The 26,164-nt window shown below is 47.4% G+C and overlaps 1 protein-coding gene across 1 annotated transcript in view; it reads left to right on the top strand.

Moving 5' to 3' along the window:
• Positions 1-740: 740 nt before the first annotated feature.
• The window catches only part of pcolce2b (procollagen C-endopeptidase enhancer 2b), a 41,946-nt gene continuing 16,522 nt past the window's right edge, over positions 741-26,164 (top strand). Inside the window, exons 1-6 of the mRNA XM_038816510.1 lie at positions 741-1,207; positions 3,730-3,835; positions 18,363-18,618; positions 20,190-20,314; positions 24,615-24,751; positions 25,867-26,012. Coding sequence (XP_038672438.1) covers positions 1,131-1,207; positions 3,730-3,835; positions 18,363-18,618; positions 20,190-20,314; positions 24,615-24,751; positions 25,867-26,012 — 847 coding nt within the window. The 5' untranslated portion in view covers positions 741-1,130. The remainder of the gene's footprint in view (positions 1,208-3,729; positions 3,836-18,362; positions 18,619-20,189; positions 20,315-24,614; positions 24,752-25,866; positions 26,013-26,164) is intronic.

Genomic DNA, 26,164 nt, shown 5'->3' with positions numbered 1-26,164 from the left:
ACATATCTGCGTGGGTTTCCTCCGGGTGCTCCGGTTTCCTCTCACAGTCCAAAGATGCCCAGGTTAGGTGGATCGGTCATGCTAAATTGTCCCTTTGTGTCTAAAAGGTTAGGTGGGGATATGGGGATAGAGTGAGGGAGTGGGCCTGGGTAGGGTGCTCTGTCAGAGGGCCAATTGGTCTCCTTCTACAGGGCAGAGATTCTAAGACCACCAACCACCCAAGGGTGCTGGCCGAGAACAGAGAGGTGCTCATCAAAACAGGGAGACAGACCGCGTCCGCTGGAAGGAACAATTGGAAGACCTCCTGATCAGAGAATGTGCCTTCAACGCAAGTGTCCTTGACTCCATCCGGGAGCAGGCTACCCACCACCATCTCAGTACAACCTCAACCCTGCACAAGGTAGAAAAGGCCATCCCACAGCAAAATAACAAGGCACCTGGAGCAGATGGAATCCCAGTCGAAGCTCTTGAAAAAAAAAGAACGTTACTTTCTTCAACGGGTGACCTCTCGATTTTAAACAGTGACTCCCGGTTCTAAATGTTCCTTTTATAAAAGCAAAAGGAAATCGGAATATTATTACTATCCACTTCAGTCAGTGAGGTTCTCCAGGAATTTCCCCCAGCTCTGATGGAAACCCCGTGGGGATTGAACCCTGGCTTCTCTCTGCTTCCCTCTTCAGCTTGGGTCTTGGCCAACGCAACTTTCAGGCTGCAGGCGAGAGGTGTTTCCAAAGGGGAATGGAAAAACACTGCAGTTGGGTATAAAAGTCACTGATTTAGTCATTCCCCCTCCCCATTTAATTGTGAACCAGAACAGACTTTCCCTCTCTCCAAAGCAAATTTCAACTCCAGAGCTCAACATTTTTCTTTGCCTTAAAGGTCTTTCGCCCGGGGTTTTTTTTGGGTTTTAAATTGAAGCGATGAAAGGTGATTTTTCTTTCTAGCCGTCCCGGGGAAGCTGCTCTGCTTGCTGCACCGCCACCCCCCGTCCGCCCAGAAGAACAGACGCGATATTGAAGGCTGCCTTCAGGGGAGTGAGACAGGAGGAGGCACCGAGATCCTGAGCAGCCAGCCTGGGGGCTGCACACCCTGCCTGCACCGCCACCTAGCTGACCCCCTCGGAGATCACCATGAAGCCCACCGCTTACCCTTACCTCGGGCTGCTCTGTGCCACCCTCATCTCAGGCCAGCTCCCACCAGGAAAAAGGTAAAAGTCACTGAAAAGTTGACAAAAGTTTGCAAACTTTCCCCCACCCAGTAGATTTGTGTGTGTGTGCGTGGGGGGGGGGGGGGGGGGGACGCCTTGCCCTGCCCTGCCCTCCCCTCCCCTCTCTCTCTGCTGGTGGCGAGAGCCGGCCACAACATTACTTCATATCAGAGAAAAAAAGTTTAATTTTGCCCCAAAGAATGACTTAAATGCTCCTTCACGTGCTCGGTGTATCTCTGGCTTTTAAGGAGAGGCTGTTGCCGGGATTGGCCGTATTGATGCCCCCGTGTTAATGGCCCGCGGGATCACAGCTCTGTTGAGCCAAGTCTGTCGTTACTGTTTTAAAATTGCAGAGTTTCTCTCTTAGTAATAAGCAGATTACTATCTCTGCTTGGAGCAGGAATGTCAGCTCATCACATTCCCCCTCCCTCCCCCCCCCCCCCCCAGAAAAACTCAATGCCTCAGGTTCACTGCCCTCCTTGGGCATTCGGCATGCTGGCATCATGGTTGGGCAGAGGCAATTAAGTGGGCATTATCATAGAATCCCTACAGTGCAGAAGGAGGTCATTCAGCCCATCGAGTCTGCACCGGCCCTACCAAAGTGGACCTCAACCAGGCCCACTCTCCGTAACCCTGTAACCCCAATTAACCTTTGGACACTGAGGGGCAATTTAGCATGGCCATTCCACCTAACCTGCACATCTTTGGACTGTGGGAGAAAACCGGAGCACCCGGAGGAAACCCACGCAGACACTGGGAGAGAGTGCAAACACCACCCACACAGGCAGTTACCTGGGGCCGGAATTGAACCCGGGACCCTGGAGCTGTGTTATTTTGTGTGACACTGATACTTTCTGGAGTATGAAACATGTTCATCGTTTAAAAAAAAATAAATTTAGAGTACCCAATTCATTTTTTCCAATTAAGGGGCAATTTACGTGTTCAATCCACCTACCCTGCACATCTTTGGGTTGTGGGGAGAATGTGCAAACTCCACACGGACAGTGAGCCAGAGCCGGGATCGAACCTGGGACCTCGGCGCCGTGAGACTGCATTGGTACCACTGCGCCACCGTGCTGCCCTATGTTCATCGTTATTAACAAAAGTCAGTCTGTTACCACCCAAGGTGGGAATCGAACCAGGGTCCCTGGCGCTGAGTAAACAAAATATTAAAATCGTGCAGGAGAAGTAAAGGAAAATCAGTTGATTTTTAAGAGCCTCGAGACTTGAGTGCTGGGCGGAGGGCAAAAGCTGAAAAATGTTTAATTTAGTGACTTATTCTAAACAGTGCATAAAATTGTCATCCATATTCAGACAAATATCCTGCCTGTATTGTATCACTGCAAATATAACAGACGCTCGGAAAAGATTTCCTGATAATCAAATGCAGAATACTTTTAGGTAAACTTGGTGTAACTATACCAGAATCATGGATTATCTTTGTGTCAACCTTCATTGTCTATCAGGGACATGGAGCGCACTGACAGCTAACACCCATGTTAGTTATATATATAGTGGGTGGTTAGTTAGTTCAGTTGGCTGGATGATTGGTTTGTGATGCGGAGTGGCACCGGCTGCACAGGTCCAATTCCCCTACCTGGCTGAGGTTATCCATGAAGGTCCCGCTTTCTCAACCGTGCCCCTCGCCTGAGGTATGGTGACCGTCAGGTTAAATCACCACTAGTTAGCTCTTTCTCAAAAGGGGAGAGCCACCTATGGTCCTCTGGGATGGTAGTGACTTTTCATTTCATACTGATATAGATACGGGCCAAGGAAACAGATGAGTACCTCATGCAAACCTGAATCACAAATATCTAAGTGTATCACAAAAGGTAGTGACAGGTCACAGAGTGAGTTTTAAGACAAAGCTGGATCAGGTAATAGTTATTAAGCCAATCTAATGGTTTATGACATTACCAAGACTCCCACAATTAGAGTCCATAGAGTCCCTACAGTGCAGAGGAGGCCATTCGGACCATTAAGTCTGTACCAACCCTCTGAAAGAACACCCTACCTAGGCCCATTTCTATCCCCGTAACCCTACCTAACCTATACATCTTTGGACACTAAGTGGTAATTTAACATGGCCAATCCAACTAACCTGCGTATCTTTGGACTATGGGAGGAAACCAGAGCACCCGGCGGAAACCCACAAAGATATGGGGAGAACATGCAAACTCCACACAGTCACCGAAGGCCGGAATAAAACCCTGGAGCTGTGAGGCAGAAGTGCTAACCACTGTGCCACAGTGCCGTCTGTTAGCTCGCTACCTTGTAATATCGATTGGGAAATCGAGCTGGAACAGGACTGTGTCTAATATCTTTAAAAACGTAATGATTTGCATCAAATTCCTTTCGTTTTGGATGAGTTAATACCTCTGTTTAAATAGCAGAGGAATTTGATAGGAATGTGTGGGTAGTAGGTAATATAACTTATGTTTTGTGGAACACAGCACTGATAAAGTAGGGGGGGGGGGGGGTTCAATTATTTTGAAAGTTTGATGTCATGTTGTCATTTCCAGGAACTTTAAATGTGGAGGAATTCGAAGTGGAGAGTCGGGTTTCATTGGAAGTGAGGGATTCCCTCGACTTTACCCACCCAACAGCAAATGCACGTGGAAAATCACGGTATGAATTGAGAGACTGTTACGAGTAGAAGAATACTTTTTAATTATAAAATATATTTTGAATGACCTAAAAATAAATATATTCAATAAAACTGTGTGTAACAAAATGTGGCTAAACCAAATTGATTAAGAAATCATTAGCCAGCAGCGCGGGTTCAATTCCCGTACCAGCCTCCCCGAACAGGCGCCGGAATGTGGCGACTAGGGGCTTTTCACAGTAACTTCATTTGAAGCCTACTTGTGACAATAAGCGATTTTCATTTCATTTTTTTTTCATGATAAAATGACAGCAAGTATGTCAGCAATGGTTCGATCTGTTTACATGATTCAGGGGCTGTGTTATTTGGTTAAGAGGTTACCAGGTTCAATGACTGGAATAAATGCATCCACAATACAGAATTGTAGCATTGTAGCGAAAGATTAAGCCATTAGCTCTTCAACTGGAACTATTCACCATAAACCCAATGCCCTGCTCTTCCCTGCACCTTCACAGTCTTATTTTTCAATAGCGTTGTTGTCTGTGCCTCAATCACCATTTGCTCCTTCATGTTTCAATGATTCTATACGTGAAAGAAATCTTCTACTCCTCCCTTTTGTTCTTCTAGTGATCATTCCGATTTTGCACGTGCCTTGTTACTCACTTAACAATCGGGTAAAATGTCTCCTTTCATTTTTCCTCACTATTTTTGAAACCTTTTCAGAACCCCCTTTTAAAACTTCCAACGAGAAAGATTACTCCAGGAATGGATTTGTGTGGAACATTTGCTACACAGGTGCCATCTAATTTCAATCATTTTGCTTCACCAATTCTTTTCCCACCACCCCCCAGCTTATGGGCCAGACATGGGTTCGCTTAGTCTTTAACTGTATGTCGCTGCCAGTGAAATCTGGCTGCCAACACCTTTCTCTGTCTGGACAGCAGTCCAGGAAGAAAGGAGCTCCTGAAAATGCCTCCGCTCAAACAGCTATTTTAAGGTGCTGTAACAGGATTAGTGTTTTAACTCGCCAGTAAAGGGACTGAGCCATCCCTCCGACTCATGCCACTGAAAGTAGCCACACAGTGAGTCTCAAAATGCATGTATTGCATTTACTTTCTTATTCTTCTTTTCCCCTTCCCCTCTTCATTTTTAAACCATTTAATTTTCTCCCCTTCCTATAGGTTCTTCCACACCATGCACCATTCCAAGCCAAAAGAGTGGGCAGGAGGCCTGTTTCCTCTTCTCTGCCAAAGCCGCTTTTGATCAGCTAGGAGGTATGCAAAATTGGCCTGGGGTGAATTTCCCACTAACTTTCTCTCCCTCAGTGGACATGAATCAGGCATTGACTCAGCTCCTCCCAGACAGCAGAACTGAAGCTGAAAATTTACCCACTCACTGGCTCCCAGTGTAATCCTTTGTTGATTAGGAAATTATTATTGACAGCAGGCACTTGTTTTCTTGCCATAGACAGCACCATCTAATATAAAAGGCCTGTCTTTCAGTCCTGAGGCAAGGTCTCAGATGTGAAAAATGAATGAGTGACTTATGTTTCTCCGCTGATGCTGCCTCGCCTGCTGAATATCTCCAGCTTTTCGTTTTCTTGTCTAGGTCGTTCTTTTCAGATTCCGTGCCAAGTTTTCACGAGTTCAAAGAGCAGAGGTCAGAGGCAGAGAAAACAAATATTTTTGTCTTTTATGGCTCTTTCGTCCAGGACCTGTGATACCAAAGACACCGTAAAAGGGGAGCAGTGCCGAAGTCATACTTGAGTGACACTCTCCCAGAATCTCAGTAGCATGGTTAAAGTGCTTCGATGTCCATTTAATTCCCTAATTGTGCTTTCTGACAACACGGAGATTGGGTGTACTTTACATTGAACACACTGTCTGCTACAGAGTGTGTTAAACCAGAAGATTCTGAAATAATAAGTAGCTAAAACAAAGTATTAAAGCTTTTGTGCCTGGCTATGGTGACATTTCATCAGGAAGATGGGTCAATATACAAAGTTAATAATGTAGGGTCACACCTAACATGGTAAACCCATCTTTCCAGTGTATTTCCAGGGTTTTCCATGTTTAAATAAGACCTAAATTCAGAAGCTTTTCTTTTTGCTACTACTCGGTAGGTGCTACGTTTTGCGGCTGGGATACTTTTGAAACAACATCTAAGACTAGTCTGTATGTCAATGCACCGACTGTCGGCTGATAATGTGTCACTGCTCCAAAGTGGTGGCGGATAGTGCAGGTCGATATGTGATGGTGAGTGGGAGACTTCAGGGGGAGCGGGTGGTCTTGGTTAATGTTTATGCCCCCAACTGGGATGGTGCGGGCTTCATGCGACGTATGCTGGGATTGATTCTGGGTGGGGACTTTAACACGGTGCTGGATCCGGCTCTGGACCGCTCGAAGTCTAGGACGAGCAGGAGGCCGGCAGCGGCCTCGGTGCTGAGGGGGTTCATGGATCAGATGGGAGGGGTGGACCCTTGGAGGTTTTTGAGGCCGGGGGATAGGGAGTTCTCCTTTTTCTCCCGTGTTCATGGGTCGTACTCCCGGATTGACTTTTTCGTGCTTAGCAGGGCGCTGATCCCGGGAGTGGTGGGGGCGGAGTGTTCGGCGATGGCCGTTTCTGATCATGCTCCACATTTGGTGGGCCTGGAGGTGGGGGAGGGGAAGGATCAGCGCCCGCTGTGGAGGTTGGATGTGGGGCTTTTGGCAGAGGAGGAAGTGTGCGGGCGGATCCGTAGGGGTATAGAGGGGTATCTGGAAATCAATGACAACGGGGAGGTGCAGGTTGGGATGGTTTGGGAAGAGCTAAAGGCAGTAGTTAGAGGGGAGCTGATGTCTGTTTGGGCGCACAGGGAGAGGGGGGAGGGGGTCGAGAGGGGGAGGCTGGTGGAGGAGATGGTCGGGGTGGATGGGAGATATGCAGACACCCTGGGGGGGGGGGGGGGGCTTCTGAGGGGGCGGCGCAGTCTCCGGGCGGAGTTTGACGTTTTGGCCACCTGTGGGGCTGGGGCGCAGTGGAGGAGGGCGCGGGGGGTGGTGTGTGAGTGCGGGGAGGGAGCAAATTGGATGTTGGCTCACCGGCTCCGGAAGTGGGAGGTGGCTAGAGAAATTGGGGGAGCCACGTATGCAGGTGGGAACTTAGTGCGGGGTGGAAAGGACATCAATGGGGTGTTCAGATCCTTTTATGAGGAGCTGTACCGGGCGGTACCCCCCGGGGAAGGAGGCGGGATGGACCGCTTTTTGGATAAGCTGGAGTTCCCAAGAGTAGGGGACGAGCGGGTGGAGGATTTGGGGGCCCCAATTGAGTTGGAGGAGCTGGTGGAGGCATTGGGAGGCATGCAGACAGGGAGGGCGCCGGGACCTGACGGGTTCCCGGTGGAATTTTACAAGACATTTTCAGATTTGCTGGATCCGCTGCTGGTGAGGACCCTGAATGAGGCCAGGGAGGGGGGGGGGGGGGGGGGGGGGGGGGGGGGGCGCTGCTCCCGACGATATCCAGGGCAATTATCTCTTTGCTCCTGAAGCGGGACGGGGGACCCCCTCAGTGTGGGTCTTATAGGCCGATCTCGCTCCTTAAAGTAGATGTCAAGTTGTTGGCAGAGGTGCTGTCCAGGAGGGTGGAGGATGTGGTCCCGACGGTGATCCATGAGGACCAAACGGGGTATGTAAAGGGGAGACAATTGAATGCCAACGTGCGGAGCCTCCTGAATGTTCTGATGATGGCGCCGGTGGCTGGGGAGTCAGAAATAGTGGCGTCCATGGATGCGGAGAGAGCTTTTGATAGGATGGAGTGGAGTTACCTGTGGGAGGTGTTGCGGAGGTTTGGGTTTGGTGAGGGGTTCATTAGCTGGGTGAGGCTGCTGTACAGCTCCCCGGTGGCGAGCGTGGTGACGAATGGGAGGAGGTCAGAGGACTTTCGGCTTTCTAGTGGGACGAGGCAGGGGTGCCCCTTGTCTCCCCTGCTCTTCGCGTTAGCAATTGAGCCCCTGGCCATGGCGCTGAGGGACTCAAAGAGTTGAAGGGGGATTGTGCGGGGGGGGGGGGGGGGGGGGGGGGGTGGGGGGGGGGGGCGCGTCGGTTGTCGCTGTATGCAGATGATCTGCTGCTGTATGTCGCGGACCCGGCTGAGGGGATGCCAGAGGTGCTGAGGATACTTGAGGTGTTTGGGGACTTTTTGGGATATAAGCTCAATGTGGGGAAAAGCGAGCTGTTTGTCCTGCACCCGGGGGGTCAGGAGAGGGAGATAGGGGAACTCCCGTTGAGGAGGGCTGAGAGGAGCTTTAGATATCTTGGGGTCCACGTGACTAGGACCTGGGGGGGCTATGCATAGGCTTAACTTTTCGCGGCTGGTGGGGTAGATGGAGGAGGAGTTCAGGAGGTGGGATGCGCTGCCGCTCTCGTTGGCAGGCAGGGTCCAGTCGGTTAAAATGACGGTGCTCCCGAGGTTTTTGTTTCTTTTCCAGTGCCTCCCCATATTGATCCCGAAGGCTTTATTCAGAAGGGTGAATAAGTCGATTCTGGGGTTCGTGTGGGCGCGGAAGGCCCCGAGAGTAAGGAGGGTATTTTTGGTGCGAAGAAGGGAGGTAGGGGGCCTGGCGCTGCCCAACCTGTGTGGATATTATTGGGCGGCGAACGTGGCGATGATTCGCAGGCGGGTAACGGAAGGGTAGGGTGACGCATGGAAGAGATTGGAGGTAGCGTCCTGTGCGGGTACGTGTCCGGAGGCTTTGGTGATGGCCCCACTTCCACTCCCCTGGGCAAAGTACTCCACGAGTCCGGTGGTGGTTGCGTCCCTCAAAATCTGGGGACAGTGGAGGCGGCATAGGGGGGAAGTAAAGGCCTCAGTTTGGGCCCCGATACGGGGCAATGACCGTTTTGCGCCAGGGAGGACGGGTGGGGGATTTGGGAGTTGGCACAGGGCAGGCGTCAGACAGTTTGGGGACCTCTTCTTGGATGGGAAGTTCGCGACTCTGGAGGAGCTGGTGGGGAAGTGGAACCTCCCCCCTGGGAATGCTTTTAGGTATATGCAGATCAGGATTAGGTATATGCAGATAAGAGGCAGGTGGAGGAGTTTCCGCGGCTGCCGCCTAGGGGGATGCAAGATAGGGTGCTTTCGGGGACGTGGGTCGGGGAAGGGAAGATCTCGGCTATCTACCAACTGATGCAGGAGGAGGAGGCCTCAGTAGATGAGCTCAAAGCGAAATGGGAGGAAGTGCTAGGGGAAGAGATTGAGGACGGGACGTGGTCGGACGCCCTGGAGAGGGTGAATTCTTCCTCCTCTTGCACACGGCTCAGCCTAATTCAGCTGAAGGTGCTGCACAGGGCTCACATGACGGGGGCAAGGATGAGCCAGTTTTTCGGAGGGGAAGACAGGTGTGGGAGGTGTTCGGGTGGCCCGGCAAACCACACCCATATGTTTTGGGCATATCCGGCTCTGGAGGAGTTTTGGAAGGGGGTGGCGGGGATTTTGTCAGAAGTGGTCGGGTCTAGGGTCAGGCCGGGCTGGGGGCTGGCGATCTTTGGGGTAGCTTCGGAGCCGGGAGTGCAGGAGGCGAGAGAGGCCGGCATTCTGACCTTTGCGTCTCTAGTAGCCCGGCGCAGGATTCTGTTACAGTGGAGGGATACGTGGCCCCCGAGTTCGGAGACCTGGGTCAACGATATGGCTGGGTTCATCAAGTTGGAGAGGATGAAATTTGCCCTGAGGGGTCGGTACAGGGGTTCTTTCGGCGGTGGCAGCCCTTTCTCAATTTCCTGGCGAAGGGGTAGACTATGGAAAACCCTGGGCTTGAGAAACATAGAATCCCTACAGTGCAGGAGGAAGTCATTAGGCTCATTTAGTCTGCACCGACCCTCCGAAAGAGCACACTACCAAGATGCACTTCCCCACCTTATCCCCATATCCTCATCTAACTACACATCTTTGGACACGAAGGGGCAATTGATCATGGCCAATCCACCCAACCTGCACATCTTTGGATTGTGGGAAGAAACCAGGGTACACGGAGGAAACCCACGCAGCCACGGAGAGAGCGTGCAAAGTGCACACAGACGGTCACCAAAGGCTGGAATCGAACGGTGGCCCCTGGCACTGTGAGGCAGCAGTGCTAACCGCTGTACGCCCAACATACAACCTCAGACTTTGTGACAGCATGTTGATACTCCAGTGCAATTTTTAATTCCCTTTTCATCATTACATGTTAAATGTGGTATTTGTGTTTCCATCAGGGAAGTCAGCAAACAGAGTCACTGCTCTCCAGTTTCTTTTGCTTGAGCAATGACTCATGTTGAGGTATGGTTCCAAGGACACCCACACCCTCTGGTTCTTTGCCCATGCAATAGTTCTTCAATAACTCAGTGATGATCTTTACAGAACTTCAGTAATGTGAGCAAAAAAAAAAAACCCCTTGGGATAGGTAACAACAACAACTTGTATTTGTGCAGCAACTTTAACATAATTAAACTGCCCAAGATGCTTCGCAGCAGCATTATAAAACAGAATATGACACCGTGGCGTCATAATGAAATGTCAGGTTGGATGACCAAAGCTAGCACAAACATTTAGGTTTTAAGGAGTGACTTTATTTTTATTTATTTATTTAGTACCCAATTTTTTTCCCCCCAATTAAGGGGCAATTTAGCATGGCCAGTCCACCTACCCTGCACATCTTTGAGTTGTGGGGGTGAGACACACGCAGACACGGGGAGAATGTGCAAACCCCACACGGACAGTGACACAGGGCTGGGATCGAACCTGGGACCTCAGCACCGTAGGCAGCAGTGCTAACCACTGCATCCCCATCCCGCCCCTAAAAATTTTGAGCTATATAAGTTGAACATAGAACAGTACACGCCCTTCAGCCCACGATGTTGTGCCGACATTTATCCTAATCTAAGACCAACCTAACCCACACCCCTTCAATTTACTGCTGTCCATATACCTGTCTAAAAGTCGTTTAAATGTCCCTAATTACTCTGACTCCACCACCTCTGCTGGCAGTGTATTCCACGCACCCACCACACTGTGTAAAGAATCTACCTCTGACATCTCCCCTATACCTTCCTCCAATCACCTTAAAACTATATCCCCTCATGAGAGCCATTTCCGCCCTGGGGAAAAGCCTCTGGCTATCCACTCTATCCATGTCTCTCATCACCTTGTACACCTCTATCGTCACCTCTCTTCCTTCTTCGCTCCAGTGAGAAAAGCCTTAGCTCCCTCAATCTTTCTTCATAAGACATGCCCTCCAGTCCAGGCAGCAACCTGGTTAATCCCCTCTGTACCCTCTCTAAAGCATCCACATCTTTTCTATAATGAGGCGACCAGAACTGGACACAATATTCCAAGTGTGGTCTAACCAGGGTTTTATAAAGCTGCAGCAAAACCTCACGGCTCTTAAACTCAATCCCCCTGTTAATGAAAGCCAATGCACCATACGCCTTCTTAACAACCCTATCAACCTGAGTGGCATCTTTGAGGGATCTATGTATGTAGACCCCAAGATCCCTCTGTTCCTCCACATTTCCAAGAATCCTGCCTTTAACCCTGTATTCAGCATTCAAATGCGACCTTCCAAAATGAATCACTTCACATTTACCTAGGTTGAACTCCACCTGCCACTTGTCAGCCAAGCTCTGCATCCTGTCAATGTCCTTTTGTAACCTGTAACAGCCCTCGACACAATCTACAACTCCACCAACCTTCGTGTCATTGACAAACTTACTAAGTTGAGCTTTGGCATTTTAAGCTGCCTGATGGTGGTAATATACGTTTTATTTCTTCAGCCATGAGGCAGCAGTGCTAACCACTGCGCCACCATGCCGCCCCTAAGGAGCGACTTTAAGGGGGAAAGCAAGGTAGAGACGGAGAGAATGTAGGGAGGAAATTCCAAAGTTTGGTGCCCCTCGGCAGCTGAGACACAGCTACCAATGGTGGAGTGGTTAAAATCAGGGTTGCTTCGATATCTCAGAGGGTTGTCTGGCTGGACGACGCTACAGAGATAGGGAGCGGTGAGGCCACACAGAGAATTGAAAACAAGGATGAGAATTTTAAAATCAAGATCTTGCTTGGCAGAGTCATTTGTGAAGAAGCAACAGTCAGGTGGTTGCTTATGCGCACCATGCAAAGCAAAGTGAACTTCATTTTCTGAATGTGGGGCATGCTGATCGTGGACCTGGCACTTGGATCTTATTGGAGGAAAGCAGAGTTGCTGCTTACAAGAGGTAATGTGTAATTGGAATAGATAAGGCCCACATAACATTAAGTGGTTGTACACAGTAAAAACAGGTATTAGTAATTCCAAAATCTGCTAATACTTATGTTGTACATTTAAGCTTTTGGGGTGTGTCTGGTTAATAAAATAGCTGGAAGAACCTAGTGGTGACCATAATAAATGAGGAAACTTGAATCTACTGCCAAATGATTCAGATGGTGTATAACCCCAGCCAATGTCGGATGGAAGTGGAAGTGATATAAAATGGACTTAAATCTGGTATAAGCGTGCCTCTGCCCAATTTTCAGACCAGTTATTTCCTATTTACGCCGATGAACTGCATGTAACTGAGATAAATCAACCCTACTGGTTTGTGTGAGTTACTAAGCTCAGCAATGTAAGGGAATTCAACTAATGTACAGTGCCCGTCTGAAAAGATTGCTGAATACTACCATTGAATCGCCTGAGCTTTATTCAGTTTCCTCATAGTGTCAGGCTCTATACTTTTTCGTCTGTCATCAATACTATCATTCTTTTGCGCTCCATAAACAAATCACTTTAATCAGAACTGAGAAACTCCTTGCATATGCCCCTGAAGGTTCAGAGAATTTATGTAATGAGTGATTCAGCTGTGCAGACCAAGGAAGTATGGGGTTTAATCTATAGTCTGTGCGGAGGTGGTGATGGTGGGCGTACTGTGATTGGAATGAGCTCTTTCATGTTAAAAAGGGGAAAATCAAATATGTTTCCCATTCTGGGTCAAAAACTCTGTGTTCATTGACACTGGGGGAGGACAGGATTAGGCTTGGATGGGGTTCCTTGCATAGTAAAATAGCTTTACAAACATTCATTGTGTGGGCTTACTTGGAAAAGCTAAAAAATAAAAGACTTACATTTATAAAGCATCATTCATGACCTCAAGACGTCCCAAAGCACTTTACAGCCAATTAAAAGTGTCGTCACTTTTGTAATGTAGCAACCAGAAGGTACAACAGAAGTACTATTTAGTATAATGGTATCCTGTCTTTAATATCGCTGAAAAAGGCACATGTCAAAGCTTTTCGTGTTGTACTCATCAGATCATTTGGAAGAAAACCAAATGTAAAGAGAACAACAATTTATACTTCATGCGAAGAGAGTGTTGATTGGTTGACAAGTGAACTATGGTAGCCTATTCATCAAGGAAGCCATTGATATTTTCCCTGCAGCGCTATATCATGGCGATCTAGACCCACCGTCATTATGTGAATCAGTATTCATTGAACTTAAGAACTTGGAAACTTGCACAGTTGAGTTAAATTTTAACAACATCATGGCCGGGATTCTCTAATCCCTTGGCCAAGTTCTGACGCCGGCCTGAAAAGCAGCGTGAACCACTCCGGCGCCAAAGGTCCTCAATTGTCCAGTATGCTCCCCTTCCTAGGGGGCTAGGTCGGCGCCGGAGTGGTCCCCACAGCTCTAGTCGGCGCGGCACAGCTGGCACGAGTTCACGCATGTGCACTACGGCCAGCATGGGTTCGCGCATGCGCGTGGGTTTCCATCACCGCGCCGGCCCCCAGGCAATATGGCGGAGCCCTACAGGGGCCCGGCGCAATGAAACATAGGCCCCCACGGAACCAGCCCGCCCGCCGATCGATAGGCACCGATCATGGGTCAGGCCACCGTGGAGGCCCCCCCCCCCCCCCCCCCGCCGTGGGGTTGAATCCCCCCCCCTCCAGGATGGCCCCCGCAGACAACCTTCCAGGTCCCGCCGTGTGGGACCTGAGTAACCCACACAGGCGGGACTCGGCCGAACCTGTCGGGCACTTGGCCCGTCGAAGCCCGGAGAATCAGGGGGGGCGGGGGGCGGTTTCAACGGCTCCCGACCGGCGCGGCGGCGATCCCGCGGGCGCCTAAAAATTGGTGCTGGAGAATCGGCGAGCCGGCGTCGGGGCGGCGCGGTGCGATTCTTGAAACCCCCCCCCCCCGGGATTCTCCGACCCGGCGCGGGGTCGGAGAATCCCGGCCCATGTATCCACAAAGGAATGATGCTGGCATAGGATCTCCTCTAGACCCAGCTCTCACAAACATCTTTGTTGGATTCCCCGAGAAACATGTCTTTGGTAGAATGACACCTAATCTCCTACCTTTACATATTTCTGATATGTAGATGATACATTTGAATCCATAGCTGCATGTAAGAATTTCCTTACAAGCCTTAACTAATTCCATCCTGCGCTCAAATTCACCATTGAAATGGTGCGGTCAAATCAGCTCCCTTTCCTTGACTTGCTCATTGGGTAATCTGCCAAGGGGTTCCCCGCTACTGTATCACAAGCCTACCTGCACTGGTCAATATACACATTGGGATTCCTACAATTCCACACGCTATAAGATTGGCCTTATTAGCAATTTTGTAAATAGGGCCTAATCCATTAGCTCGCTGTGCAAACTTGATGCTAAAATAGGGCATCAAAGACACCCTGCGAGATAATGGCTACCCTGATCAGATCATTGCTTGCGATATATTGTGCAGACTCATGAATTGGTCCTCAAAGGTGCCCAGCCTACCTCAGATTACCCTGAAAGGGTAAGGTATCTCAAACCTGAGCAACAGGTGAAGTCAGCTACTTGTTACTATGCTGTAGCAACACAAGTGGTGTTTGCCACTAGCAGGACGCTGCAGTCAAGCCAAAAAGGTGCAAACAAGTAACGCGATGAATGAATTTCAGTGCCGGTGTGATGCTCGGTATGTAGGTCGTCCCAAAGACTGGTGGGTGGATCTTGTCAAACAGCGTAACCCGTCGGCTGTTCACAACAGGCGAAGTACCGACCGCACACAACCAGCCCGTGATTGCAAAACCTGAAACACCGTGTCCAGGATTAGATGTGATTCCGCAATTGGACAACATCTCCTAAAAAATCTTGAGTGTGCAAAGAATGAAAATGAATGAAAATCGCTTATTGTCACAAGTAGGCTTCAAATGAAGTTACTGTGAAAAGCCCCTAGTCGCCACATTCCGGCACCTGTTCGGGGAGGCTGCTACGGGAATTGAACTTGCGCTGCTGGCCTGCCTTGGTCTGTTTTAAAAGCCGCTATTTAGTCCACTGTGCTAAACCAGCCCCTCCAGAATTACACTGACAACCAATTTAATATCAGTTGAGTTCGCAGTGTAGCACACTTAAGTATAGAATCATCGAGTTTACAGTGCAGAAGAAGGCCATTCGGCCGGTCGAGTCTACACCAGCTCCTGAAAGAGCACTCTACCCAAGCCCACACCTCCACCCTACCCCCATAACCCAGCAATCCCACCTAACCTTTGGACACTATGGGGGATTTTAGCGTGACCAATCCACCTAACCTGCACATCTTTGAACCGTGGGAGGAAACTGGAAGTCCGGAGGAAACCCACGCACGGGGACAACATGCAGACTCCGCACAGACAGTGTCACAAGCCGGGAATCGAACCTGGGACCCTGGTGCTGTGAAGCAACAGTGCTAACTACTGTGCCGTATGCTAGATGTTTCATTTATTAATACATGGGCAGTTCCTTTGCAGACAAAAGAGCATGTACACACATTGCCATTCTCTGAGGCAGTGCCATGACTAATAATGTGTCAAAATTCCAGGTTTGTATTTAAACATAGCTTGTCAGTTAACTGTCAATCATCAGTTAACTAATGTACTCTCCATGGCAATACCTCTACCAATCAGAGTCCACTTGGCAACCAATTAGCACTCTTCTCATGAAGTATAAATTGCTGTTCTCTTTGCATTTGGTATTCTGATGAATGTTCTGATAAGTGCAAGATGAAAAACTTTGACATGTGCCCTTTTTCTGCAATACTCAAGTTCTGTGCAGGTATTACCAAATGACTTGTGTCTTTGCTGCTTGAGGTACTCTTCTGTGTAGATCAGATTAGATCACTAGTTATCTGTAGATATTCTATTATATTGTGCAAATATTGTTAGTTAGTTATATATTTCTGCACAGATGTTGGCCTTCAGAAAGTTCCCCATTTATTACACAATACTGATTGTTTAGTTCATTAATGGGTTGTGTATTGCTTGTAAGGCCAGCGTTTATTGCTCATCGCTAATTGCTCTTGAGAAGGTTATGGTGAGTCACTTTCTTGAACTACTGTAGTCTAATGCTGTGTGTACAAACATAGTGCTGTTAGGAACGATTTCCAGAATGTTGAACCAGCGACACTCAAGGAGCGGCAACATAACTCTAAATCAAGATGGTATGTGACTTAGAGAGGAACTTGCAGGTGGTGGATGGATTGCCGATTGAGTGGTCTGCTTTGTACTGTGTGGTGTCAAGTTTTCACTATTTCTGGAGCTACACACGTCCTGGCTCCGGCCTGCTCTTGTAGCCACAGTATTTATATGGTTAGTCCAGTTCAGTTTCTGGTCAATGGTGACTCCTCCCCCTCACCCAAGAATGTTGACAATGGGGGGATTCAGCGATGGTGCCATCATTGAAAGTCAAGGGGAGATGGTAAGATTTTCTCTTGTTGGAAATGCCTGGCACTTATGTGGCAAGTAACATTCAGATCCCACGTCACTCCAAGCCTGAATGTTCTTCGGGTCTTGCGGTATGTGGCCACGAGCTGCCTCAGTATCTGAGGAAACGCAGATTGTACTGAACACTGCAATCATCAGCAAATATTCCGATTGGAGGGGACGTTATTCATGAAGCAGCTGAAGATAGTTGGGCCGAAAACACTACTTTGAGAAATTCATGCAGCGATGTCCTGGGACTGACGTCATTGGCCTTCAACAATCACAACGTTATGTTTGGTATGACTCCAACCGAGTGGAGGGTTTTCCCTCTGATTCCCAGCAAGTTCAATTTGATGCCACACTTGGTCAAATACTACATTGATGTCAAGCACAATCACTTTCACCTCACTTCTGGATATCAGCTTGTTTGTCCATGTTTGAACCAAGGCTGAGGTCTGGAACCACATGACCTTGGCAGAACCCAGACTGAATATCAGGGAGTAGGTTATTGGTAAGTTTTGCGAGCACTGTCAATGACACCGTTGCTGATCACTTTGCTGATGATTGAGAGTAGACTGATGGAGTGGTAATGTGGTCAATTTGGATTTGTCCTGCTTTTTGTGGACAGGCCATAGCTTGGCATTGTTGGGTAGGTGTCGGTGTGGCAGCTGTATTGGACCAGCTTGGCTAGGGGGCACTGCTTCCAGAGCGCGCAAACACTCACAATATAGACAGAAGTAAATTAAAGACATTCCACTTTTACAATGGATCTACAAAATGGAGCCCATGGTCCGATTTTAACCCTATGTAAATGAATGGGTTTTGAGTGGGTTAAAAAGGCCATGGATTGGTGGTTTATAAGGATCCTGGATTGTTTCATTAGAGCAGATAAAGGTGACAGGACCACACTGAAGATGTTGACAACTGTGAAGGACTGTGAGACGGTAAATGGGGAAAACCTATTTCCACACATTGGTGAGTCAATAACGGGAGGGCAAAGCAGAAGATCGGCATCACAAACAAAGTGTTTTGAGAACAACAGGGTTGTTGGGATATAAAAGGCCCAAGAGACAATGATGGAAGTGGAATGCATAACAGCCTTTAAAAAGGAAGTAGATAAGTATCTTAAAAAGTATAAAAACAATGAGAAATAGCAAGGGAACGGGGATAAATGGGTAACTATTTCAGAGAAGTCTTTTTCGATGTATTCTTTCATGGGATGTGGGCATTGTTGGCAAGTCCAGCATTTTGTGCCCATGCCTAATTACCCTTGAACTGACTGGCTTTCCAGGACATTTCAAAGGACGGTTAAAAATCATCCATATTGCTGCGCTTCTGGAGACACATGTAGGCCAGAGCAGGTAAGGATTTCCTTCCCTAAAGGGCCCGATGGATTTGTTTTACAACAATCAGTGACAGCTTCATAGTCACCAGTATTGAAGCTGGTTTTCAATTCCAAATCTTATTAATTGAATTTAAATTCCACCAGCTTCTGGTGTGAGATCTGAACCTGTGCCCCCGAAGCATTAGCCTGGACCCCTGGATTACACGTCCATCTGACATTACTGACACACCACTCTCTTCCCCGGAAGATAAAATAGCACAAATGATGTCCTCCTGTGCTGTAAAGTTCTATTGTTCTTTATAGGTTAGGGTTAATAGGAATCTGAATATTGAGAATCTCCCAGTTTTTATAAATAGAATTGTTGTAGGTGAACATTGCTCTCTGTACATGCAGCTTTGTGGGTTATACTGGCCACAGTAAGGCAGGTTAACGTCCCTTTTAACCTCTCGTGGTACGTGAGTGGCAGTCATCAGTGATTCGGTTTTTAATGTTGTCACCTGCAGGTACCAAAAGGCCGGGTGGTGGCTCTCAACTTTCGCTTCCTCGACCTGGAACGTGACACTCTCTGCAGATACGACTACATCGATGTTTATAATGGACACGTCAATGGCCAACGTTTGGGCAGATTTTGTGGTACTGCAAAGCCAGGGGCCATCGTCTCAACTGGCAACAAGATGATGGTACAGATGCTAACCGATGCCAACACTGCAGGAAATGGTTTTGTTGCTATGTATTCAGCAATTCGGCCAAACCAGAGAAGTAAGCTTATTTAATTCCCGCTGGCAGGATAAGCACTATAAGTTAAAGTAGAAATGTCAGTACCAAATATAAATTGTCTCAGTGGTCGCACTCTGCCTCGGAGTCAAAAGACTGTGGCTTCGTGCCCACTCTAAGCGAGCTCTCCAGTGCGTGCAGTCCCTTCAGGTGAAGCATGAAACCTTGGAAGTAAAAAATCACATGGCACTTTTTGAAGAATAGCAGGGGAGCTGGTTCGCGCCAAAATTTATCATTCAACCAAGTCACTAAATTCTCATTGCTGTATGTGTGTGTAGATTGTACACATTTCCTTACGTTGGGACAGTGACTGGACTTCAGAGGTACTTTGCTGGCTCTGAATGAAGATTCCATGGCATTAAAAATCAAGAGGGATGTAAAAACAGGCTCTGGACTGGCTGCCCCAATAATGTCAGGGGGCTTTAACTTTATTTTGAGATTGGGGCGCCCCGATCTAGGAATCCTAGCTTTGACGTGAGTTTAGGCCGGCACCGCCCCCAGCTGACTGTGTAATTCTCGCCAGCACTTTGAAATTGCACAGATTGCCATTTGATCTGGCTAGAAAAGGCAGCTGTGAAATAGTCAGCTGGGGGTGCGGGCTTAAACTCGCCGGAAAAGCTAGGATTCCTAGATTGGGGTGAGTTTTTAAAAATACATTTAGAGTACCCAATTCATTTTTTTCTAATTAAGGGGCAATTTAGCGTGGCCAATCCACCTATTCTGTACATCTTTGGGTTGTGGGGGTGAAACCCATGCAAACACGGGGAGAATGTGCAAACTCCACATGGACAGTGACCCAGAGCCAGGATCGAACCTCGGAGCCGTGAGGCGGCAGTGCTAACCACTGCTCCACCATGCTGCCCACGGGGTGCATTGTTAAAGGGCGCACTAATCTCAAAATAAAGTTAAAGCCCCCTGACATTATTGGGACCCCAATGGTCACACCACCAACCCTCCAACACTGAGGGCAAACCTCCAACCCCCCCCCTCCAACCACCACTCAATGGTTGGGTGAACCCCCCAGCTCCCAACACCAATAGGCATCAAGGTGATCTGACCCACCCTCCTTCCCCCCCACCCTCCCCAATTGAAATTGCCTGCCTCCACCACCACTAAATAGAAGATGTCTGTGGCTGAGGTTTTTGACAGGAATCGAATGCCTGGTTTATATTGGGTTCTGGAAACTAGTCTGCGATACCAGTTAATACTCTGACTGTAAAAGCTACTCTTGTTGATACTTCAAGTCTGTTTCAACAGAAGCTGAATGATTAAAATAAATATGCGCACATTAGCTTGAGCTCCTTTTTAAATAGTTAGTGTTATGATGGTTGCTGGGACAAGTCTCGTCCCATAGAAACCACCTTATTTGGCCAGCAGCAGAAAGCACCAAATACGAAAGGGCAATAAATTGACTTGAGATTGCTGAAGTATGGAGCATTAGCGCAATGATTTTGCCACATCCTAAAAACAATTGTGCAGTGCAAGCATGATTAGATTTGACTTTGAATGCTCGTCGCTGAATGGATAACCTACCATTTTTATCCAAATCACTACAGATGATCAATTTTGTGGCGGCCATTTGGAAAAATCACCTGGCTCCTTTAAAACACCCAATTGGCCCGACCACGACTACCCAGCTGGAGTCTCCTGCTCATGGCACATAGTGGCACCCAAACATCAGGTAATGGTTACTGAAATGTGTGAAGATACCATAGCTCGTGAACTCACAACAGTAACATGACTCTTTTTCAAAAGGTTTCAATTGTCTTGGTTTTGAAAGATGCAGGTTATTGGACTGAGCTGAATCATAGAACATGGAGTGCAGAAAGAGGCCATTCTGCCCATCGAGTCTGCACCGACCCACTTAAGCCCTCACTTCCACCCTATCCCTGTAACCCAATAACCCGTCCTAACCTTTTTGGTCACTAAGGGGACTTTATAATGGCCAATCCATCTAACCTGCACGTCTTTGGACTGTGGGAGGAAACTGGAGCACCCGGAGGAAACTCACGCAGACACGGGGAGAACATGCAGACTCTGCACGGACAGTGACCCAGCAGGGAATCGAACATGGGACCCTGGCGCTGTGAAGCCACAGTGCTAACCACTTGTGCTATCCTTAGGCAGATCTGTCTGTATTGAATGGGAAGTGCAAAACAATAATGGGATCGGAACCCAGGTGACACGGGCAGTCAGGCACTAATATTTTCCTCTGGGATCTGGGTTTAAATCCAGCGCAGGCTGATGGAATGAAAATCTCTTCCATGCCCTGCCTGTGAGGATGATACATGAAATGGGTTTGGCCAGTTTCAATCCAGTTCTTATTGTGCACAGGCCCACTGCACAAAACTGCCTTAATATGCCACCAGCTAACATCTCATTTAGAGAGGCCACAGGAAGGCTGGTGTAGGTAAGAGGAAAAATGTCACACCTTGCAGTAAGAGGCTCTGGGGATGGGGGTGAGGCACATTTTGCAGGTAGAGTAAAAGTTGTTTAATTCTCCATCTGACTTTGCTAAACCCTGAGCTAGTGTGCTTGATCCCTGATATGGGAACCGCTCTGTTTCCGAATACTAACATCGCCTACCTTGATTAGTGCAAAAAATAGAGGAAAAGAATCTGAGTTTAAGCAGGCTATCACAGATATATGAACACCAATGTTTCATTGGAGTTTATGGTGAAAAGTTCTTCATTGATATGTTTTCAGGCATTGTTTGGATAAATGCTGTCCAAAGATATAACCCAACAAATTCTATCTCCATTGGATTGAAACTTGCAGGATATTAAGGGAGCCAATTATGGAAAAACGACTTCTGCTAGTTGGAGAGGTTAGGACTTTGGGAAAAGTGGGAACAAAATAGAGCCAGCCCTCTCAATAGTAGAATTAGCAAATGCTTCTTCAAGGAAAAGGTGGTAGAAGTTTGGAAATTTTTTCCCCAAATGAAAAAATGGTTAATTTTTAAATATGAGATTGATAGATATTTACTAGCCAAAGGTAATAGGGATAGGAGGCAAAGGCTGGGGTAGAGAGTTAGGTCACTGGTCAATCATGATCTCATTGAAAGGCAGGTTAAATGGCCTAGGTTCTTAATGATCAAAGATCTCGCCCAAACAAGCTTAACTCCACTTGATGCTGAAGCAATGCTTGAAGAAGATGCACTTCACTTGGGACATTATTGACTATGCGATATGCCAAAGCCTCAATTCCGCCTCTACATTTAACCATTGTTTCTACCAGTGGCTGTAACAATGGTGACCCTACAATATTCCTTTGCTGTCTGGTCAATTCAGGTCATGTCTGAAGATATCCTCACACCTTTTTTTACACAGTTATTATCATCTGGAATCCACTGCTGAATGGGTGATGGGAGCAGATTCAGGGTACCTCTCAATAAGGAATTGGATACATACTTGAAAAGGAGAAAAAAATGCAGGCCTATGGGGAAAGAACACTGCAGCATTGTGGATAGCACAATCGCTTCACAGCTCCAGGGTCCCAGGTTCGATTCCAGCTTGGGTCACAGTCTCTGCGGAGTCTGCACATCCTCCCCGTGTGTGCGTGGGTTTCCTCCGTATGCTCCGGGTTCCTCCCACAGTCCAAAGATGTGCGGGTTAGGTGGATTGGCCATGATAAAGTGCCCTTAGTGTCCAAAATTGCCCTTAGTGTTGGGTGGGGTTACTGGGTTATGGGGATAGGGTGGAGGTGTTGACCTTGGGTAGGGGGTAGTGTGCTCTTTCCAAGAGCCGGTGCAGACTCGATGGGCCGAATGGCTTCCTTCTGCACTGTAAATTCTATGTAACAGGGGAGTGGGACTAATTGGAAAAACCCCTCAAAGAGCTGGCACAAGGATGATGGGTTAAATGGCCTCCATTAGCACTATATGAATTGATGATCAACCAATTTGCTTTACATAGATTTATCCGCAAAGCGATCAATGGTTGTTTGTTATGGCTAGTGTTTTGGTCTCCATTAAAATCAGTAATTTTTTTTGAAAATAGAAAAAGTCTGAAATCCCAGTTATTTGTTGAAAGAAGGAAGCTATAAGCCATAAGATTTCAGTTCCAAACAAAATAACTTTATTATACAAGAGTGAAAAAAAGCAAACACTACATACTATCTTGGGATTCCAATTATATTCAAAAATCCAGAATCAACTGGAGTTAAACATGAATTAACAGGCAAAATGTAGTTGATTATAAACTATAAATTACACATTAAATGGCAGATACAACTAAGATCGATCTTACGAATTAGCTCAGCATTCAGCATATATGCCATCGATCGAGTCACAAGATCCTTCAAAACTCCTTCAATTACTCAAAGAATTTCAGCTCCCTTTCTTCTAGGATTTATCCCAATCTTCAGCCAACAGCAAATGCACAACCAACCCGAGTCCCACAGTCTTCATCAAAATTGGCACAAGTCTGCAGAACCTCAACTGTGCTTCCAATGGTCTGTATGACATCGATCCACTAATGTTATCTTTAAGTAACAAAAACAGCCACAGCAACTGGAAGGGTCAGTTCCTTTTTCCATTTTCTTTTTCAGTTCGGGTCTGTCTCAATAAAGTACAAACTTTGAAACCACAGATCTCATCACACTAATCAGTCAATCAGCTTCCCGGTGAACTTTCATTCCTGCTGAAATGGGCAGCAGAGTGCTACAGAGAGGAAGCTGTAATAAGTTCATGGAGGCAGAAGTCCCTTTACCAGAATTCCTTTTATTTACAAAACCAACAACCAGTTGCATTGCGCTTGCTGCTACGCTGGGGGTGCAGAGGATCTGACACTCCCTGTTAAATACAGAGAAAGGGGTTCCCTGATTGGGCCACTAATCAGGGAACTTATATTCTAATTGGCCAATTTCAAAGGCCTGGCCTAAGTCATTACAGAAGCATTCCCAAATTATAAAGAAGCAATGATTGCCCCATGTGAGCATACACACTTCTTTCATCAACCCATTCATTCTTGCAGGAAAGACCTTCACTCACTCATTGTGTAACTTGTTTGTGACCAATAGCCCAGCACCTCACACAGTGGACAGGATCTTCCGACCACCGCGGTGGTTTTTTCGGCGGCAGAGGTGTCTTGCCATTGACGAGTAGCGGGATCTTCCAGTCCCACCGCTGCCAACGGGGTTTCTCATTGTTCACCACCTCCGCCGCCGGGGAACCTTCAGTGAGAGGTTCGCCGGCGGGAATGGCCGGAAAACCCCTCCCATTAATGCTTACACATTAAAGCAAAATACTGCTGGACATCTGAAATAAAAACGCCAGAGCAGGTCAAGCAGCATCTGTGGAGAGGACCAGAGTTAATGTTTCAGGTCGATGGCAGTTCATCAGAACTTAAAAGCTTGCTCTCCTGGCAGCTGCTACCATAGCTTTATCCACGTCGGAGCAAAGAAAGATGACAATCTAGTTTTCTCAGTTCAGCAGTGGCCCAGCCAAATGGGCCAAAGGGTGGGAATTCTCCAGCCATTGGGATTCCCTGCTCCTGCCGGCTTTCCCAGCGGCGGGGGGGGGGGGGGGGGGGGCTTCAATGGAAAATCCCAATGACAAGTGGCGGGAGTATAGAATCTCGCCGCCAGTGAATGCCGCGCCTCCGGGAAACACGGCTGGGGGACCAGAGAATCCCACCCAGGTAAATTGCAAATAATTTTCCACTTTTGCAAACTGACGTTGATGCAGAGTCTGGAAGATTTCACTGTCTTATTCATTTATCATTATATATCAATTTTCAAAATGTTTGTTAATTAGATGACAGTATTAGTCGGTTGTCCGGTGTGTAATGTGTATTTGCATACCAATTACCTTGTTGCACTCTATTTAATAATGCAGAGTCTGACGAATGGGGTAACATGGGAAGTTCAAGTTCAAGCTTTGAAGATCTTTGCATAAAAATACTGACAAATGCAGTTAAGCTGTAGGTAAAACAAATGCCTGTGTTCAGCATTTGGTACTCATTACTTTCCACCTTTAACAGATAATTGAGTTAAAATTCGAGAAGTTTGACGTTGAAAGAGACAACTACTGCCGATATGATTATGTTTCTGTATTTAATGGTGGTGAAAATGATGAAGCAAAACGGATTGGAAAATACTGCGGAGACAGCCCTCCAGCGTGAGTTCCATCGTTACATTTTTTTTTTGTTCGTGTATTTCTGCTTCCCTCACTTCTCGTCATAGAATTATAGAATGGTTACACTGCAACAGGAGGCCATTTGGGCCGTTGATTGTGCACTGGCTCTCCCCAAGAGCAATTCAGCTCCTCCCGCTTGCCCAGTCTTTTCCCAGAGCCCTGCAAACGTTTCATTTTTAGTGCTTATCCAACCTGCCCCCACCACCCTCTCCTGTAGTGCATTCCAGGCTCCATGGCATAAAAATGTTTTCCCACATTGCCTTTGCTTCTTTAGTCATTCACATTCAATCTGGATCCTCTGTTTTTTGACCCCTCCACTAAAGGGAACTGTTTCTCCCCACCTACCCTCCCTGCACCCTTCATGATTTTGAACATTGCTATCAAATCTCCTCTCAACCTTGACTCAGGAAAACAGCCCCAGTTTCTCCAATTTATCCTCGTAACCAAAATCCCTTGTCCCTGAAGCCATTCTTGCATGTCTTCCCTGCATGCTGCCCAAAGCTTTTACATCCTTTCCAAATTGTGGTGTCTGGACACAATGCGCCAGTTGAGGACGAACCATTGTTTTATCCAGCGTAGTCGTAACATTTGAGCAATGATTTCAGTGGCACTCATTGGTATGCCTCTCTCCAAATGGCACACCAATTCCACAAATAGCCTCTTTGTGTCTGTAAAGCTCTATGACTCCTACCTCCATTGATATTCGGGACTTATGTCAGAAGAGTGATTTCATCCCAAAAATACCAGAATTTCAGAGCACTTTGCCATAACCAGCTGCCAAGACAGGGCGGGCATGCTGAATCTAGGAAGTAGGTGGAAGGCACACCTCCTGAATCCACCAAGTCCTCATCTGGGTGTAGCTGCCAGGTTTGCAGGAAACCTGCCCGCCGCTGTTGAATTCCAAAAGCTGAATGGCATCAAGCCTCACAGACGTTTACCTGGCCCAAGCCTGTCCGTTTTATTTTTAGTTAAAACTCTCTCTGTATTTCTTGCTGTATGCAGTTCATTTATTAGCTTGATAAATGTTGGTGCTTAACTCAGTGCAGTGCATTACAAACTCAATTAATTGTGTTCCTCTTTGTTTTGTTGTGCGGTAGGCCAGTTCTGTCCCTAGAAAATGAAATTGTTGTGCAGTTCCTGTCCGATCTAAGTGTCACCGCTGATGGCTTTCTGGCTCATTACAAATTCAGGTCGAAAAATTTTCTCAGCACAACAGCTGCACCAATCACAGTGCCAACAACAAGTAAGTGTCACTAAATTACACTTAAATATCCAGAAATCAAAGTGTTTAAATGTTCCATGGTCAAGTTATACAATAAGCTCTGATACACTCTGCATCACCCCTTCACTAACTGAATTGGATTATAACTAACCCCAAATATAGACTACCACAGA

The sequence above is a fragment of the Scyliorhinus canicula genome, chromosome 13, assembly GCF_902713615.1.
Source record: "Scyliorhinus canicula chromosome 13, sScyCan1.1, whole genome shotgun sequence".
NCBI lineage: Eukaryota > Metazoa > Chordata > Chondrichthyes > Carcharhiniformes > Scyliorhinidae > Scyliorhinus > Scyliorhinus canicula.
The sequence above is the reverse complement of the archived record's forward strand: the minus strand, read 5'-3'. Positions and strand labels throughout refer to the sequence as shown.